This window comes from Megascapheus bottae, chromosome 16, assembly GCF_031878675.1.
Source record: "Megascapheus bottae isolate mThoBot1 chromosome 16, mThoBot2.hap1, whole genome shotgun sequence".
Taxonomy (NCBI): domain Eukaryota; kingdom Metazoa; phylum Chordata; class Mammalia; order Rodentia; family Geomyidae; genus Megascapheus; species Megascapheus bottae.
In genome coordinates, this window is record NC_143524.1 from 44,074,633 (window position 1) to 44,093,072 (window position 18,440).

Here is an 18,440-nt window from a genome sequence, read left to right on the forward strand (position 1 = left end):
TCCCAGTCACTTTTTATTGCATTTGCTTGTGTGTGTGCGTGTGTGTGTGTGTGTGTGTGTGTGTGTGTGTGTGTGTGTGTGTGTGTGTGTGTGTGTCAGAGAGGGAGAGGGAGAGAGAATGAGAGAATGAGAATACTGGGGCTTGAACTCAATGGCCTCATCCTCTTGTTCAGCTTCCTGCTCAAGGTTGTCACTCCACGTAGAGTGACACTGCCTGGAGTCTCAAGCACTCTTCTGCCTACGCTGGCTTTGAGCCATGATCCCCAGGTGACAGCCTCTTGAGTATGTAGGATTATAGACTTGAGCCAGCAATGCTCAATGCATTTTGTTGTTGAGTTAGAATCTGGCTACTTTTTTCTGAGCTAGCCTAGAACTGAGAATCCTTTTACCTTCTTCCAAATAAAGGATTTATGTGTGTGTGCCTGGTTTATCTTTACATTTTAACATCTTGGAAACCAGAGTTCATCCTATAAATTGACAGCACATTATGATTTAATTTGCGACATTTTGGTTTTTTTTCTTTCTTAAAGATAAAAATAATAATGGTGGCTCATGCCTGTAATCCTAGCTATTCAGGAGGTTGAGATCTGAGGATCATGGTTCAAAACCAGCCTGGGCAATAAAGAACCTCTTATCTCCAATTAATCACTAGAAAAGAGGAAGTGGGGCTGTGGCTCAAGGGGTAGGGTGGTAGCCTTGAGCTGAAGAGCTCAGGGACAATGCCCAGGACCAGCATTCAAGCCCCAAGACCAACAACAACTACAAAAAAAGATAAAATAATAATAATAATAATAAGGCTTAGGGCCGGGAGTTTGTCCTCAGGGTAAAGTGCTTGCCCAGTGAGCACGAAGACCAGGGTTCAATTCCTCAGTACCACATATATAGAAAAGGCTGGAAGTGGTGCTGTGGCTTAAGTGGTAGAGCTTTGGCCTTGAGAAAACCCAAGGACAGTGCTCAGGCCCTAAGTTCAAGCCCCAGGACTGGGTGAATTGTGATTTGTTAATTTTTTTCCCTTATCCCTTTTTATTTGTGTGTTTTATCTGACTAGATATAAGTTCAGTCAGCACAGAGATTTGGGTCTTTCTTGTTCTCTGTTCTCTCCCTGTAGAACAGTACCTGGCTCATAGTAAGTGTTCAGTAGTGTTTGCTCAGATAACAACAAACAAGCATGCTTGTTGTGTATCCCTTCATCCCCTTCCTATGTCTCAATCTGGTGTGCTAGGGTCCTACACCCCACTCTTCCCACCCTCCCTCCCTGCTCCTGGTCGAACAAGGGGAAATGTGGGCGGCATTACTGAACAGCAAGCCTGGGGGATCACATAGGCATTCACCCAGAGACCTGTGTGGTAACATGGGTACGATCTGGTGAGGGGGGCGGGAGGACGTATACCTGACCTCATGGATCCATTCCCAGGGCTACATGCAACCACTGAAACAGCCTGAGAACTCATTGCTGTGTGACCCATCACTGGTGGATGAGATCTTTGACCAAATCCCAGAGCTCCTGGAGCACCACGAACAGTTCCTGGAGCAGGTGCGGCACTGTGTACAGACCTGGCATGCCCACCAGAAGGTGGGGGCCCTGCTTGTCCAATCGGTGAGTACCCCTGATGCTTCCAGGACTTCCTAGATACTCATATTCACTGAGTGGACTTGAACTTGGATATTGCCCAACCCCAAGAGCATGGTCAGACTCTGGTAGGGACTCTAGCCCCAGCCAGACACCGACCTGACCCTGGCTTAATCTTAAGCTTGAGCTGGTCTGTGACCTAAATCTTACGTGAATTCTGGTAGTGACTTCAACCTCTAATTGAACCAGAACCTGAACTAGTGCTCTGACCCTGACACTGACCCTGAACATAGGCATGACCTTGACATTGGCCTTGTCCTGATTAGCTCTTTTCATCATTAGGCATTTTAGCAATCATAACTAATGCTTTTAGGCACTTACTATATGCTAGGAATGTTTTTGAATATATTAGAAACACCAATAACCATTGAGAGAAAGGTAAGCTTAATACCCTGATTTTAAAGTTGATAATAGAGGATGGAGACGTAAGTCACCTGAACAAAATTGAGAGTTGTGAGTGGTAGAGGATTTAGTTCCAGAACATGTGACTCAGGCTCCAGCTCTCTCTCTCTCCCTCCCCCCCATCTCTCTCCTCCACTCCACCCCCTCATGATGTATTCCTCACCTATAAGCTTTTCAAGATCTTATAGTCAGGGCTCACTTCAGAAAGATCTGCAGAAACAAGACATAAACATTTCGTTTGTGAAATATAGCAATATCAGGGTCTGGCCGTGGTGCATGCCAATAATTCCAATAGGAGGTAGAAGTAGGAGGATGAAAGTTCAAGGCTAGCTGAGGCAAAAGCATGAAACCTTGCCTAAAAAGTAACAAAAGCAAGAGTGAGACTCAAGTTGTAAGCATGAGATTCAATCCAATTTCCAGGATTGCTAAAAACACTTAAAAATAACATGTCAGGGCTGGGAGTTTGGCCTAGTGGTAGAGTGCTTGCCTAGCATGCACGAAGACCCGGGTTCGATTCCTTGGTACCCCACATACATAGCAAAAAGCCAGAAGTGGTGCTGAGGCTCAAGTGGTAGAGTGCTAGCCTTGAGAAAGTCCAAGGACTGCTCAGGTCCTGAGCCCAAGCCCAGGACCGGCAAAAAAAAAAAATAACATGTCATTTTTTTTAGTGTTTATTTATAAAGATTTAAGTACATTTGAAAAACTTGGTTACATTTTATTTTGCCAGACTTACCATGAATGAATAATGATGATTGGATACATCATAGCCAAATGCAAACTAAAATGTTAACTCAGAGTCACTTAATTTTGAAAGCAAAATTGTAAAAAAAAAAAAAAAAAAAAAAGCCCTTCCAAAAATTCTACAAGCAAATTAAAAATGCTGTATCGATTTTGGCATATGAGCATATTTTAATGTGTTCATTATAATGTGGGATGGGGCCTTGAGCCTAAAAAGGCTTTAGATTATCCCTGCTGTCCTAGAAACTGATGTGACCAGACTGGGGGTTAGAGGGGTACGTATGAGACAGCTTCCCTCATTACCTTCAGTGTCTCTTGGCTCAACCACCTGTCTGTACCATGGGCTGGGGCAGGAAGTCCTGCATTCTACATTGTGTTCAGTCCTAGGACTGGGGTGGGTGGTGAAGACTGAGCTGCTTCAGATTCAATCCTGTCTTAGACAGCTCACCTTAGAGAGGCAGGAACTCTACCAGTGTGGACTTTGCTGGGACTGGGAGAGGAAACATCAGGAGAAGCCAAAGGCCGGGTACATAGCAGAGACCATTGCTAGAGGAGGCAGAAGTGGAACACAGCCCCGGAGGGTAGGTGAGCTGGAGGGTAGAAAAAGACATTCCTACCTGGTGAAGGGGAACAGCATAAGCAAAAGCCAGGCAGCTGGAATAAGTTTGTGCACTCTAAGGACAGAGCCTAGCTGTTCATGGTAGGATCAGAGACTTGGGGACAGAGATGCTCAGAACCACACCTGAGTTCACAGGACATATCGGGTACATATATTGTACTCTCACCCAGACATACACAGAGCAGATGTACCTATGTATATATGTGTCTGTGTATGTTTGTGTACGTATGTGTTTCTTCATTAATAGTGTGTGTGTGTGTGTGTGTGTGTGTGTGTGTGTGTGTGTGTGTGTTGGTACTGGGGCCTGAACTCAGGACCTCCTGTACTTGCCTGGCTTTTTCACTGAAAGCTAGCCCTCTGCACTTGAGTTACAAGTCCACCCCCACAGGTGTTTCTAGTTGAAGGTGACTGTTCATGCCTAAATCAGTGGAAGGATGAGGGGGGTGGGACATCCGAGGGTCTCCAACATGCTTCCTCACCCACAGTTCTCCAAAGACGTCCTGGTAAATATCTACTCTGCCTATATCGATAACTTCCTCAATGCAAAGGACGCCGTGCGTGTGGCGAAGGAGGCGAAACCTGCCTTTCTCAAGTTCCTGGAGGTATGTGGGCCAGGCCAAGGGGTGGAGCTGACCCCCACCTTGGGCCAGCAGTGAGGGCAGGAGCTCCCGATAGGGTACATGGCCCTAGCCAGTGAGTCAGCCTCTGCCTTCAGGTTGAGCCGGAGGGGTTTGCTGGGATCCTCTCACTAGATAAACCTTCTTGGTATGTGTGTCCTCACACGGGGTCTCTCACTTGCTTCGGTTTCAGCAAAGCATGCGGGAAAACAAGGAGAAGCAGGCACTGTCTGACCTCATGATCAAGCCCGTGCAGCGGATCCCACGCTACGAACTCCTGGTGAAGGTGAGCCTGGGACCAGGTAGACAGGGAGCACTACCCAGAGGCATCGAGGAGACCAGAGGCCCTGGGGACCCCTGCCTGGTTGAGCCTAGCATCAGGTCCTCCTCAGAGATCAAGCAGGAAAGGAAATCCTCCTTACTCTCTGCCCATACTTTCTTCGACACCAGCAGTCATAGACCCTAAGGGTGACTAAGCAAGCCCTTTTTTTTTTTCCCCCTTAGGATCTCCTAAAGCACACACCTGAAGATCACCCAGACCACCCACTCCTGCTGGATGCACAGCGGAACATCAAGCAGGTGGCCGAGCGCATCAATAAGGGTGTGCGGAGCGCCGAGGAGGCAGAGCGGCATGCCCGAGTGCTGCAGGAGATCGAGGCCCACATCGAGGGCATGGAGGATGTGCGTGCTGCCTTTCCCCTCCCCCACGTCTGTGTCCCCAGCCCTTTTGTCTTTGTCTCTCACCTGGAACTCTGGCCACATCCGCACTGAGCTTGCACCTGTGATCCCACAGCTCCATCTGTGATCCCGCAGCTCCATCCGTCTACCTCTCACCACGTGTCCGGGGCCTGACCGCACAAGTGGGAAGGTGGACAGGATGCTACTTTTCACTGGCCTGGCCCAGGGAATGGGCCCAGGGGTCACTGGGATAGGAATTAATAACTAGCCTGTATTCCCTGCCCCACAGCTCCAGGCCCCTCTGCGGCGGTTCCTGAGACAGGAGATGGTCATTGAAGTGGTAAGAAGTGCTCCATCTTCTGCCCACTTGTCTGCACCTCTCCACCTCCATTCCCTTTTCCCACACCTGCTACCCACAGGTCTCCCTGCTGTAACCACACAGCTAGGGTAGAGCCCTTTCCTCCCTGGGCTTCATTGTCCCCTTTGGCACTGAGGGTGGGTATGGGTGCACTTCTGGACTGTGTATTCCCGTCTTGAATCCTGCCTTCGGCTCCACAGAAGGCAATTGGTGGCAAGAAGGACCGGTCTCTCTTCCTGTTCACTGACCTTATCGTCTGTACCACACTGAAGCGAAAGTCGGGCTCCTTGCGGCGCAGCTCTATGAGTCTGTGAGTGTCTAGGCCAGACTGGGTGGGACAGACGGGGGGGAGTAGTTTTTCTGCCCTGGACCCTATTCCCTTGCCCTTCCCAGAGCACCCTATTATCTGTCCACAGGTACACAGCAGCCAGTGTCATTGACACAGCCAGCAAGTACAAGATGCTGTGGAAGCTGCCGCTGGAAGATGCAAATATCATCAAAGGTGGGGCTGACCTCTGCCTGCCCAGGAGTTGTGATGTTGGGGTCTTCTTCTGGGAAGCCTCCTAGGGGTGTGAGCTGTGGCCAGTCTGGCTCCCTGTCCATGTGGACTTCAGATTTTGAGTTTACTGTCTCATCCAGTATGAAGGACCTAGAGAGAAGGACCAGGTTGGCACCCACAGAGCTGCACGCACCTGTCCAGGCAGACTACCTGCAGAGTGGCAGGACCTAGGCTGACAGGTGGCAGTGGGTGGGGCTGCAGGAAGAGCAGGTGGAACTCTTAGACTGGGTTCATCTGAGCACCTACTGTTGGATGATGATGCACAGTTTGGCTAAGCAGTGCTGTGGCCTGCTCTCATGTCCTGCTGTGAGTCATCTTGTTCTCACAGATGCTGGCTTCCTCTGCTTCTTCTCAGCTCCAGTGATAGGAGGCCCTCCTGAGTGATGAATTAAGACCTGTCAGGGTCCTATGGAGGAACAAGCTGCTGCTGCTAATGACTCATCCACTTCATTGCTTCTCAGTAGAGAGCAAGCCAGCAGACATGATGACCACCCGACCACCCTTTGGTCCTGGCCCATTCAGCTGTGGCCAGGAGTCGGGGAAAGTCAACGTCAATGGGGTTGAGCCAGGACGGTTTATCTCAGGAGTAGCCAGCAGATAGTTTTAGTCTCTATGGGCCACTATAACAAAAAGTACCACAAAGCAGATCCTCTCATAATAAACAAGAATTGATTGGTCACAGTTCTGGAGGGAGGTCATCCCAGATCAAGAAGCCAACAATGATCTAGTGTCTGGTGAGGGGTGTTAATTTCACTTATGAAGGCCCCATCCGTATGTCCTTGTCATCTCCATAAGGACCATTGCCTTATACCAACACTGAGGATTTCAACTTAACAGTTTTTAGAGAGACACAATATAGAGACCACAGCCAGGCTCTTCCAAGCCTTGACTTGCCTAGTATCCACCATGGCTGTCCACATTGCCTTTGCTGTAGACACAGACTTCTGTGTCTATTACAAGCTCCCCATTGTCATTCTACTTTACTCCATGTTCCTCCCCCTGCTCATCAGGCTGTCCCTCACCCCTACAGGGTCCCTTGTCACAGGGCCATTCCAAACATTACTTCCCAGTCTCAGAATCCTTTCTTCCTATAATGCTGTCATGACCCCATCCAGATCTTCCTTTTTACCATTCTGTAACCTGTGGCCTACCTACTACAATATTTCCAAAACAATGTCAGTAGTATCCTGTGTAAACAAGAGCAGAAGACAGGAAAATGTGAACAAAAGAAAGCTTTCTCTCCCTTGACTTCAAGGCTTAATTAATGTCCTATCCAAGGATAGAATGTTAACCTCACATATAGGCCATAGTCCAGAGTAAAGAGGCCCAAACCAGGCAGTGAGCAGTGGGCCACCCAGCTGGCCTGTAGGACCACTTGACAGTGGTAAGCTGTGGGATTGGACCAGGAAGTGTAGCACCCCAGCTTGTTGCTCCTCCTTTATGGGAAGGCAGGTCTCTGGGTCAGCAGAGTTAATGCTTGGCATTTCCACAGTGAGGCTGCGCTGCTGCCATAGTTCTGTGCCTGCTAGAGTGAGTGCATAAAACTGCAGAGCCATCTGCCTTTTCATACTTTGTGCTTCTCTGTTGAGTTTTCTAAGGGCCTGGCATCTTGTGCCATATGGCTCTCAACCACATGTACCCAGGCCTGGGGTTTCTCTGGAAACTGCCTGTTGCTTGCTCTTGAGAGCTTGGACTCCATTAAGCCCTAAGTTTGTCAAGCCAGTCCCTGTGCCCAACTATAGAGGGGGAAGAAGGGAGGAATCTCTGTCCAAGACTGACCTTGCCTGTCTGTCTGTCCGTGGCTTTCCTCTCCCCACCAGGGGCATCCCAAGCCACCAATCGGGAGAGCATCCAGAAAGCCATCAGCCGCCTAGATGAGGACCTGACCACAGTGGGCCAAATGAGCAAACTCTCAGAGAGCCTTGGCTTCCCCCACCAGGTCTGTTGCAGGTGGGAGGGTGGAGACATAGCTGCCTCTCATGGGAGGGAAGGGAGGTGCCATCCACAGGCGAGTCCTGTCTCTCTGTTGGTCTAGAGAGCAGTCAGCATCCCACTTCCTATCTGAGGGGAGAGGCAGAGATCCTCAAACCAGATGGCGGCCATGGTGAGACCTTGGGCCTGAAGCCTGGGCCTCTTCCTTGCAGAACCTGGACGATGCACTAAGGGATCTTTCAGCCGCTATGCACCGGGACCTGTCAGAGAAGCAGGCGCTATGCTATGCGCTTTCCTTCCCACCTACTAAGCTGGAGCTGTGCGCCACCCGGTCTGAGGGCACTGACTCCTTCATCTTTGAGTTTCCTCATCCCGATGCCCGCCTGGGCTTTGAGCAGGCCTTCGATGAAGCCAAGAGGAAATTGGGTAAGCCAGGGCCCATGCTGGCAATCTCTTCATAGAACCTTCAAAGTAGTGTCTGACCTTAATAAACCAGAAATTCAATCGCTTCTCTCTTAACCTATTTGAGACTTGATTGCTGTTTTGTATGAATGTAACCTTGGCAGTTTCATGGTTTTAAGAAAAGTATTTAAGGTTGGAACTTGAAATAAATGGCGCTACAGTCTTAAGCTCATGGCATTAGGCTACAGTCTTAAGCTTAAGGCTGGAGTCTTGGGCTGACTTGGGCTGTAGTCCTCCCGACCCCCCAAAGAAAACAAAAATTCCAGAACTACAGTGCTCCATCAGCTGGCCAGAGTGGGTAGACTGAGACTTCTGCAGTGAAACCGGATTAGATCCTGACTGTCGTCCTCCCCAGGTCATCCCTGGCAGGGAGGGGACCCTGTGGACAGGACTAGCTTAGGACAGAGACTCCACCAAGGGCCTAAATGGCCCAGGTGCTCCATCTCCTCTCCTCTGACTAGTAAACAGAAGGCTATGGAAAGCTATTTGGATCAGAGTCCATGGCTTACAAATCTCTGGGTCTAACTACTTCATTGTATGAATGGGAAAATGGAGCTCAGGGACAAACCTACGGCCTTCCTTCTAGCATAACTGGGATCAACCACTCCCTAGAGCCACCCTAAAGGGAGAAAGGGAAATGGGGGTGGCCAGGACCAGAGTGGGGTGGGTGCTAAGCAGGTTGTCTACCTCTGCCTTGACCCCCATCTGTACATCCATCCATCTCCACTATAGCATCCAGCAAAAGCTGTCTAGACCCCGAGTTCCTGAAGGCCATCCCCATCATGAAAACCCGAAGCGGCATGCAGGTATATGTGTGTGTGTGTGTGTGTGTGTGTGTGTGTGTGTGTGTGTGTGTGTGTGTGTGTGTGTGTGTGTGCTCATAAGGCCACATGGATGTGAGGATTCAGTGCTAGCATGTGGTTATATATTTCTGTTTTGTGTAAACATTGCTTATGTTTGCTCAACATTGCACTTGCTCCCTATGTTTTTGAGTACCCAGCTCTGCACATGTGTGTGGGTACTGCACAGGTATTGCACATGCATGGCTATTTCGTGCATACCTGCATCTGTGCATGTGAACAAAGGCTACAGTTATATGAAACTGTCTTAGTTCATGCATTCTTATGTGTCTGCAACAGTGTCACATATTGCATACATATATCTGATCATACTCAGAGTGTGTGTATGTGTCCATCCAGATATTAGTGCCCCTGATATGTAAAAGGATGCACAGGAATCCACACCCACCCACACAAGCCTGCCACCCTCTATGCTGCTGGAATCACCCAGCAGAGCATGTTGCAGGCAGCAATTTCTCATTCACCTTTCTCTGTCCATTTTTGCCTCTTGTAGTTTTCATGTGCGGCCCCCACCCTCAGCAGCTGCCCAGAGCCTTCGCCGGAGGTGTGGGTGTGCAACAGTGATGGCTACGTGGGCCAGGTGTGCCTGCTGAGCCTGCGCGCTGAGCCCGACGTAGAGGCCTGCATCGCTGTCTGCTCGGCCCGCATCCTCTGCATCGGGGCGGTGCCGGGCCTGCAGCACCACTGCCACCAGTGAGACCCGGGCCGGGCCCTCGGGCTGGGTGCACAAACCTGTGGGAATAAACTCCAGCCCCAGCACACGGAGTCCATCCTGTGGTGGACGTTGCCCGTGGCTGTGGGTGGGACCTGTGGTCTGCATGTTCATGGGCAGGGTCAGGTGAGAGTACTGATCCGGCTCCTCCTAGTGGCCATTGTCCCTTTTCCTTTGGTCTGGCAGGGAGAGACCTGAGTCTCTGAGGAACCCTCCAGAGACAGCCTCTGAACCCTCGGGTCCAGAGCTGGAGGTTGAAGCCGCAGTGGATGAGGAAGCATCGACGCTGGTGGAGCCAGGCACCCAGCCCTGCTTGCACATCTCCATCTCAGGCTCTGCTTTGGAGATGGCTCCAGGTCCTGCCGAGGGTGACCCCCGCCCTGAGTTAGTGCCCTTCGACAGTGACTCCGATGATGAATCTTCACCCAGTCCCTCAGGGACTCTGCAGAGCCAAGCCAGCCGGTCCACCATCTCCTCCAGTTTTGGCAGTGAGTATGAGATTAGGGCTTACAGACTTGAGTGTGGACTGCCAGCAGGGGAAGAGGAGGAAGAGGGGACACAGGCTAAAACCAGATCTCCACAATTAACACAGGAATGTGGGAAAGCAACAAAATGGGCAGAGCCTGTGCCACTGAGGACCTGGGGCAGTGGTTCAGACAGGTGGGATCCTGAAGACCTTAGAGTCCATCCCTGGTTAAGGAGGGTATGGTACCCGGGTATTGGGAAGGGTTCATCTGGCTAAGGTGTGGTCGATGGATAAAATGTGGGACCTGAAGTCTACACTGTCCTGAGCAGATTAGCACTCAGGCCTGCATAGAGGCCCAAAGCCTGAGTAGCAGCACTGCCAAAGGCAGAGCCTACCCAGAAGGAACTCAGTAAGAGCTAAGGCTAAGGCTCAGAAAGATGTTAGGTGTATGGCTTGCTAGAGAGGAAGGGAGATACAAACCTTTGTCCCCCTCAGATGAGGAGACTCCGAGCTCTAAGGAGGCCACGGCAGAAACAACCAGCTCTGAGGAAGAACAGGATCCTGGCTTCTTACCCCTGTCTGGTTCCTTTGGGCCTGGTGGTCCGTGTGGCACCAGCCCAATGGATGGGAGAGCCCTTCGCCGCTCCAGCCGAGGATCCTTCACACGGGGAAGCCTCGAAGACCTGCTGAGTGTCGACCCTGAAGCCTATCAGAGCTCCGTGTGGCTGGGCACTGAGGATGGCTGGTAGGAACAGGAGAAGAGCTGGAGATACAGTGCTAGAAATCACGGGTGTCCTAAAGCAGAAGCGGGAGAACTTGGATGGGGCCTTGGAGGTTCTGTTGCCAGGGATGCCAGAGGGGTTGTCCTCATGGGGACCTAAAACCTTGTACAGACACCTGGCATGGGGAAGTGGGTGGAGGAATGACTCCTGCGACTATTTGTCACTGTGCTCACCTTTGCCCCACAGTGTGCACGTGTACCAGTCCTCTGACAGCATTCGAGATCGCAGGAACAGCTTGAAGCTCCAGCATGCAGCCTCTGTGACCTGCATCTTGTAAGGCTTCAGGATACCTGTCTTGCCCTCTTTTTTTCTCTAGGTTCCTTTCTACTGGCCCTTCCTTTGGGAGACAGGCCTGCAGGACAAAGGCCTAGCCCCTGGCTGGCTGTGCCTGTGAATATACTGTGAATTGTCATGTCACTGCTGCAGGCTCCCCTTACCTAGAGAACTGAATGAGAGAAGATAGTCTCTCAGAAGCCATGGCAATTTAATTTGTAATAACTCTGGCTCAAGGCACTACACTTTGGCCTCCTAAAATGCCTGACTTTTTTTTTTTTCCCCAGGTATTTGAATAACCAGGTGTTTGTGTCTCTAGCCAATGGAGAACTTGTGGTCTACCAAAGAGAAGCAGGTATGTTGTCCCCCTCCCCCAAGCTTGTCTGACCCCAAACCTTTTGCTGATGGTGGCGCTATTTTCTGGGCTGGCAGGTACCCAGACCACAAGTCTGGAAACATGGCTTTGAGCATGTCCTGGGGCTTCAGTGACCTACCTTATAAATGGAAATGTTTATATCTCTGCAGGTGTGCTAAAGCTTAAATTCAATACTATGCTAAATTTCTTGTATTCTCCAGGCCACTTCTGGGACCCCCAGAACTTCAAATCAGTGACACTGGGCACTCAGGGTAGCCCCATCACCAAGATGGTGTCTGTGGGTGGGCGGCTGTGGTGTGGCTGCCAGAACCGAGTCCTTGTCCTGAGCCCCGACACGCTACAGCTGGAGGTACCAAGGCGGGTAGAGAAGCAGAATTGGTGTCTTGGGTTGAGCTGGGTCATTATGAGAGGCAGATGTGATCTTGAGAGCAGAGATGTGTCCAGGTGAAGGGCTGGGACTTTTCTCCTGCCTCTGGGTGGCAAAGGGCCAGGCCTCCTCCTCTGATCCCCATTTCTTCTCTAGCTGATGAGGAAGACAGTGCCCCAGGTAGGTTAGAAGTCATGCTCCTGCCCTCCCACTTTCTCAGTGCAGGCTGGGGGTGAAGAAAAAGGTTTTTCTGATTGTCATCAGCCCTTACCATTAGTCCTGGCTTCATTTACATACATGCCAGATACTTCTGGCTTGTAAGGTGTCAAGGGCCACAGGTTCCCTTGACTTCTCTCTTTCTTACTGTATCCTCAGTTGGGCTGGAGTCCAAAACCTGGGTTCAAGTCCCAGCTCTGTGACTGTGGGAATATTCTTTGGTTCTGTAATTGCCCAGGAGAGGCCAACAACTGAAGACACTCCAAGCCCTAAGTTCTCTGATCTGTACCTCACTCAGGTCTCATGAGAAAAGGGCATACCCTTTTACCTCCTGGGAACAAGCAGGGAGACACTAGTGAAAGCCTGCTTTGGAAGGTTGACCATTCAGACCCAGGACCTGGCCTTGGCTGTCATCTGAGAGGCAGGGTTAGCCTCTAGAGCACATTGGTGGGAGTTGAAGAGGGAATGTGGACTCTAGTGGGGTCAGGCAGGAAGAAGGCCCGCTGCTGATCACCAATTGCTCTCTGCTCTCCCTTCACCCACAGCACACACTCTCTGTGGGGCAGGATTCCAGCCGAAGTGTGGCTTGCATGGTGGACTCCAGCCTGGGTGTGTGGGTGACATTGAAAGGAAGCGCCCATGTGTGTCTCTACCATGCAGACAGCTTTGAGCAGCTGGCGGAGGTCGATGTCACCCCCCCTGTACACAGGATGCTGGCAGGTACTAACCATTTCCACTGCACCTTTCCTTGGAGCCTTTCTGCCTCACGATTGAGGAGGCTGAGCCAGGGCGAGCATTGGGCCCCAGCCCGTTCTGTTTCTCACCTAGGCTCCGATGCCATCATCCGACAGCATAAAGCTGCCTGCCTGCGCATCACGGCACTGCTGGTGTGTGAGGAGCTGCTCTGGGTCGGCACCAGTGCCGGCGTGGTGCTCACCATGCCCACCTCTCCCAGTACTGTCAGCTGCCCACGGGCACCTCTCAGCCCCGCTGGCCTCGGCCAGGGGCACACGGGCCACGTCCGCTTCCTGGCTGCAGTCCAGCTCCCCGATGGCTTCAACCTGCTCTGTCCAACCCCACCACCTCCCCCAGACACAGGTATGTGTGTAAGTAGTGGTAGTACACTTGGAAAAAACAATAGGTTTAGTATAAAAGTGTATATGTATTGAATTTATTTGTATTTAGTTATTTGAAATTTGATAGGGAAGGGGGGAAAACCAAGACCGGTTGGGGGCGTGGGGGGGAGGGTGATGGGTACCAAGACATGTGAAAGGGTATCAATGTATGTGAATTAATGCACCTTCTATCTGGCAAATATCATGTAACCCTTTTATTAATTACAATAAAAAATTTTAAAAAAAGAAAAAAAAGAAAAGAAAACTGGTGGCTCACACCCTTAATCCTAGCTACTCGGGAGACTGAGATCTGAGGATCAAGATTCAAAGCCAGCCTGGGCAACAAAGAACGTGAGACTATTATCTCCAGTTAAGCTCTAGAAAACCAGAAGTGGGGCTGTGGCTCCAGGGATACGGTAGTAGCCTTGAACTGAAGGGCTCAGAGATAGCACCTAAGCCCAGAGATCAAGTCCCATGACCAACGACAAAAAAAAAAATGTATATGAGTGAGACACACTAGGTTTGATTTCTGGCATATAACATCCTACCTTGACATAGAGTTCCTGGACTTTTTGGTTAGTACTCCCTGCCAGAGGAGGCTTTGCAAGAAAAAAAGCAATATAAAACTGGAAATGCCATGTGTTTTCAGAAATATGTTACCAACCCTCCCCCCATATGAAATCTAGGATGTCATGTTGAAAGAGAGAGATCTTGTCCAAAGAAGTAGCATGGTGGTATAATTTATAATCCCATCCGCCTGGAGAGTAGATGCAAGTTAGAGACCAGCCCAGTCAATAGTAGCAAGACACTGTCTCTAAAACAAAATGAAATAAATAAAAGGGCTGGACATGTGGCTAAAGTGGTACAGCACTTGCCTAGGACATGTGAATCTCTGGGTCTGGTGTTGAATCCTGGAAAAAGAAAAAGTGTCCATGAGAGACAGGAAATATTTTATATACTAAAAAATAGAATATGCTTGTAGGAAATAGATCCTGTTGTATGTGTTTCTTGTACAAAACAGGAAATAAAACAGGATTGGAAATCATGTACTGGGCAGGAAGAGGACTCAGGAAGTGATGTGGAGGCAGGAAATAGAAATAGCAGCAGAAGCAAGAGCATCGAATGGCATATAGGACAGGAAGTGGGCTTCGAGAATTAGAGAGTAAAGCAGTGTGAAATCACCGAGGTCATAATCAGAAAAGGCTTATTATTCCTTGGGCAAGACAAGAACACCTATCCCCAAGAGAAGTAACTGTGGGAATGAGCACAGTAAAATCTGGATTAGTCAAGCAGTAGAGTCGTCTGAGTCTAAAGAAGACAAGCTACCTACCTGAGAAAAGAATGCTGGAAATAGGAATGTTATATAGATTTGTGCATGGCCCACCAATTGGATATGCTCTAAGAAATTAATCACTAGGCAATTCCATTGTTGTGTGGCCACGATAGTGTGTACAGTGTGTACTTTCACATAGATGGTGTAGCCTGCTGTGCAGCCCGGCTGTAGGGTTTAGACTATTGCCCCTAAAGCTACAATGAGCAAAACAACATAAGATTAAATCAAGCACAAGAGGAAATGAGGCAATCAACCAGTATACTGCACACAAGTGTGTGGAATTTACAGAAAACTTTTGTATAAGTTTTATATAAGTAGTAGGAGTACTTGGAAAAACAATATAAAATTTGGTATAAAACTTTATACAAATGAGGTGCCCTGGGTTTGATTCCAGCACAGAATAAAAACAGGTGTAAGGTAGCAGCATAGTCATTCATTAGTATGTATTATGTGCAATGTGTAATTGGATGGGCTCTGCTTTTGCATAACTGACGGTGCCGTAGGTCTGTTTACGCCAGCATCACTACAGACACGTGAGCAGTGTCTCAAACAATGCCATGAATATGGCTACAGCACCCCCAGGCTGTAGGAATTTTTCAGCTCCATTGTGGCATATGTGGTCTGTTGTGTTAGACAGCACATAACTAAGAAGGCTTTTTTTTTTTTTTTTTGCTGGTCCTGGGGCTTGAACTCTGGGCCTGGGCGCTTTCCCTGAGCCTCTTGGTGCTCAAAGCTGGTGCTCTATCACTTGGGCTACATGGCCACTTCAGACTTTTTCTGTGATTAAGTGGAGATAAGAATCTCACAGACTTTCTAGCTCAGGCTAACATCAAACCATGATCTTCAGGTCTCAGCCTCCTGAATAGCTAGGATTATAGGCATGAGCCACTCATACCTAGCAAAGAAGACATTTTAGGTGCAGTGTTCAAGAGAGTAGTTTGGAAGTGGTGCTGTGGTTCAAGTGGTAGAGCAGTTACCTTGAGCTGAAGAGCTCAGAGACAGCACCCAGGCCCAGAGTTCAAGCCCCATGATGGGTTGGCGGGGGTTGTGGGGAGAAGGGGGGGGTTGGCCTTGGGACGTTCTGACCATCCTGACTAGAAAGTACATGGAAGGTAAGTCTGACTACCAGAAATAGGTACTTCTTTCCAAGTAAGAAGTCCTAGGCTAACAGGATGTGGGATCCTTATAGGAAATTTACCAGTCTTGCTATCTTCTGGGGTGCGAACCTCAGGCTGTGAAAGCTATGATAAAACTCAGTTACCTCAGGCTGACATATCCTCTTCTCTGCCCATCCCCACACACAGGCCCTGAGAAGCTGCCATCCCTAGAGCACCGGGACTCTCCCCGGCACCGAGGCTCCACCTCAGCCAGACCAAAAATGCTGGTTATCAGTGGAGGTGACGGCTACGAGGACTTCCGGCTCAGTAGTGGAGGTGGCAGCAGCAGTGAGACAGTGGGCCGAGATGACAGCACAAACCACCTCCTCCTATGGAGGGTGTGACACTGTCTTCTGTGGCCCAGGACTCCCCTGCCCACCTGCCCTCAGCCTGCTTGCCTCTTCCCATTCCACACGCAGACCTCCACCAGAGTGTCTGAGCAGGTGCTCCTTGCCTGCGTGGGCTCTGGCTCATTGTCTCGGAAGCATTCCTTTGGAACACCTGCTGGCTATCCAGGCCAGGGCCGCTCCCGCCCACTGGCTGCTCCGTGCTCCCAGTGTGTGATCAGGTCAGGGGCACGTGGGCTGCCCAAGACCTCTGTCCCTGGAGCTTCTACCAAAGACACGGCTGGACCTGGACCCTATAGGGCTGGGAGGCCATGTGCAATATTGGGAGGGTTTTCTGGGGCAGCAGAAAGGCTGGGGAACAGCATCCTTTCCCATGTACAGTATTTATGTTCCTTTTTAGATGAGTACTTTCCAAAGCACTTATTTATGCAGTGACTTGGGGCAGGGCATGATGTGAGGAAATGACAGAATGAAAAATGCCAATTCCCGCCCAAGGGGCCACCCTGGTACCCTAACCAAGCCCTCCAGAGGGACCAGTGTCCACCCACCTTTCCTCATCCCTGCTTGTCCAGGGCATTGAAACATGCCAACCCATCCCAATCCAGAGGCCAGGACCAAGTGCCCTTAGCCACCCAAACAAAATGACTGTCAGGTAACTCCCACTGAGGGCCCTCTCAGGCTTTGGCATTTCCCAGGGTATTGGTGGTGCCTTTAATGGTGTCTCAATTTGGGGACACTGGTGGGGCCTTGGACAGGGCTTTCTCTCAGGTAAGAGAAAAGGACCCTGACTCTTCACAGTCCCTTACCCCAGTCCCCACCTCCCCACGTCTCATGCACTGGCACTGTGGTCAGCTTGGGGGTTGTATTTACAAGCCCCCCCCTCACTCTGACCACCAAACCCCTCTTCACACCCTGTCCTGCCAGGAGGGGAAGAACCTTCAGGAAGGACCCCCAAAGGGAGGGGGGCCTTCAATTGGGAAGGCTCTCTGTTGAGGGAAGCCTTTCCCTACGCCTTGCAGGCTACAGGGAGCCACTCTGACCCTTGTCCCTTGCTTTAGCTACGACTCCAAAGGTCTGATTTCAGATGGGGTTTGTTCTGTTTGTTTTTTGTTTTTGTTTGGGATGGGTGGGTTATTGTGGTTTTAGATTGTTTCTCTTGCTACCAAACAGTCATGTATTAACTCTCCTTGGATGATGAAATTTAAAGAGTCAATAAATAGAAACACCAAAATGACTGCTCCCCATCGGCTGTGGGCCAGGGGCCTCTCAGCTACCCCAGGATTCTCTCCCCAGCCACAAGGGTGTCCCAACACCAACTCACTTGGTCCAAAGGGAGGCCTCGGAGACTCCAAGGAGCCTTGTGTTACTCTAAGCAGATTATTGCTTCTGTCTGAACTCAGAAAATGTAAGGAAATGTGCTACTTAAGCTTTGTGAGCAGGTTGCATTTTAAATTCCCAGCAGATTACTTAGGCACATATAAAACAATACAGACACTATGTATATCATCTGTACATCAATCCAGAGCCGTCAGTCTATGATGGGCTTGAAAGTGAGGCTGACATGGGGCAGGCAAGCAAAGAGCCAGGGCACTAGGGAGCCTGTGTAAGGCTCCTCCAGGAAATAAGGTCCAGAACATATGGCTGGGAACCCTGACCAGAGCCAAGAAGGATCCAGGCTTGGGAGCTGAGGTGAAATCCCAGAAAGATGTCATTAAATCTGTCAAGAAGAAAAAGGCTCAACAATGAGGCAAGAGTCTCTCACACACAGCACACCCGAGACCATGACAGGAAATGGCAGGTCACACTTTTACATAAAGTCTCCAACCAGATTAACTGACTTAGAAGCTCAGTTCTGCCGAGCATCAGTGGCTTACACCCGTTCTGCTAGCTACACAGGAGGCTGAGAGCAGAAGATTGTGGTTTGAAACCAGCCCACGTAGAAAAGGTCTGTGAGACTCCATATCTGGTTTACCACCAGAAAGCTGGGTTGGAAGCATGGCTCAAATGGTAGAGTGCCAAGACCCTGGGTTCAAGCCCTGTGCTAACATGCACATACACACACATAGAGTTCAGTTCCTAGGGTGAGTGTGTAGCTTAGTCGCAGTGTGTGCTTAGCACGGCTCAGTCCTCAGATGTGGCACGCACATCTCAGGAGTGTCAGCCTTCAAAACCACAGGATGTGCTGAGCATCCTCTGTGCAGCATGCCCTGACAGGGGAGGATGGGCTTCTGTTATGCACAGTTGTGTTGCAGGCTAGAAGGTGATGTCCACTAGGATTTATGATGAGGCAGAGCGTCGGGAGCGTGGAATTTAACACTGGGCAGACCTGGTTTGGAACCTTGACTTCACTACCAGTCACCTCTGAGACTGGATGAGTAGCACCATGTGAGCCTCCATTTCCTCATGTGTAAACTGCGGCTGATAATTCCTTCCTGCACAAG

General features: G+C 50.0%; 1 protein-coding gene across 1 annotated transcript in view; it reads left to right on the top strand.

Moving 5' to 3' along the window:
- The window catches only part of Arhgef17 (Rho guanine nucleotide exchange factor 17), a 62,926-nt gene extending 45,696 nt beyond the window's left edge, over positions 1-17,230 (top strand). The window contains exons 3-21 of the mRNA XM_090348388.1: positions 1,415-1,597; positions 3,875-3,991; positions 4,200-4,292; positions 4,511-4,687; positions 4,974-5,024; positions 5,243-5,352; positions 5,459-5,544; positions 7,422-7,540; positions 7,746-7,959; positions 8,728-8,801; positions 9,349-9,548; positions 9,754-10,055; positions 10,529-10,778; positions 11,002-11,088; positions 11,376-11,443; positions 11,665-11,813; positions 12,593-12,767; positions 12,876-13,145; positions 15,800-17,230. Of these exons, the coding sequence (XP_090204514.1) occupies positions 1,415-1,597; positions 3,875-3,991; positions 4,200-4,292; positions 4,511-4,687; positions 4,974-5,024; positions 5,243-5,352; positions 5,459-5,544; positions 7,422-7,540; positions 7,746-7,959; positions 8,728-8,801; positions 9,349-9,548; positions 9,754-10,055; positions 10,529-10,778; positions 11,002-11,088; positions 11,376-11,443; positions 11,665-11,813; positions 12,593-12,767; positions 12,876-13,145; positions 15,800-15,996 (2,922 nt within the window). The 3' untranslated portion in view covers positions 15,997-17,230. The remainder of the gene's footprint in view (positions 1-1,414; positions 1,598-3,874; positions 3,992-4,199; positions 4,293-4,510; positions 4,688-4,973; positions 5,025-5,242; positions 5,353-5,458; positions 5,545-7,421; positions 7,541-7,745; positions 7,960-8,727; positions 8,802-9,348; positions 9,549-9,753; positions 10,056-10,528; positions 10,779-11,001; positions 11,089-11,375; positions 11,444-11,664; positions 11,814-12,592; positions 12,768-12,875; positions 13,146-15,799) is intronic.
- The last annotated feature ends 1,210 nt before the right edge of the window (positions 17,231-18,440 follow it).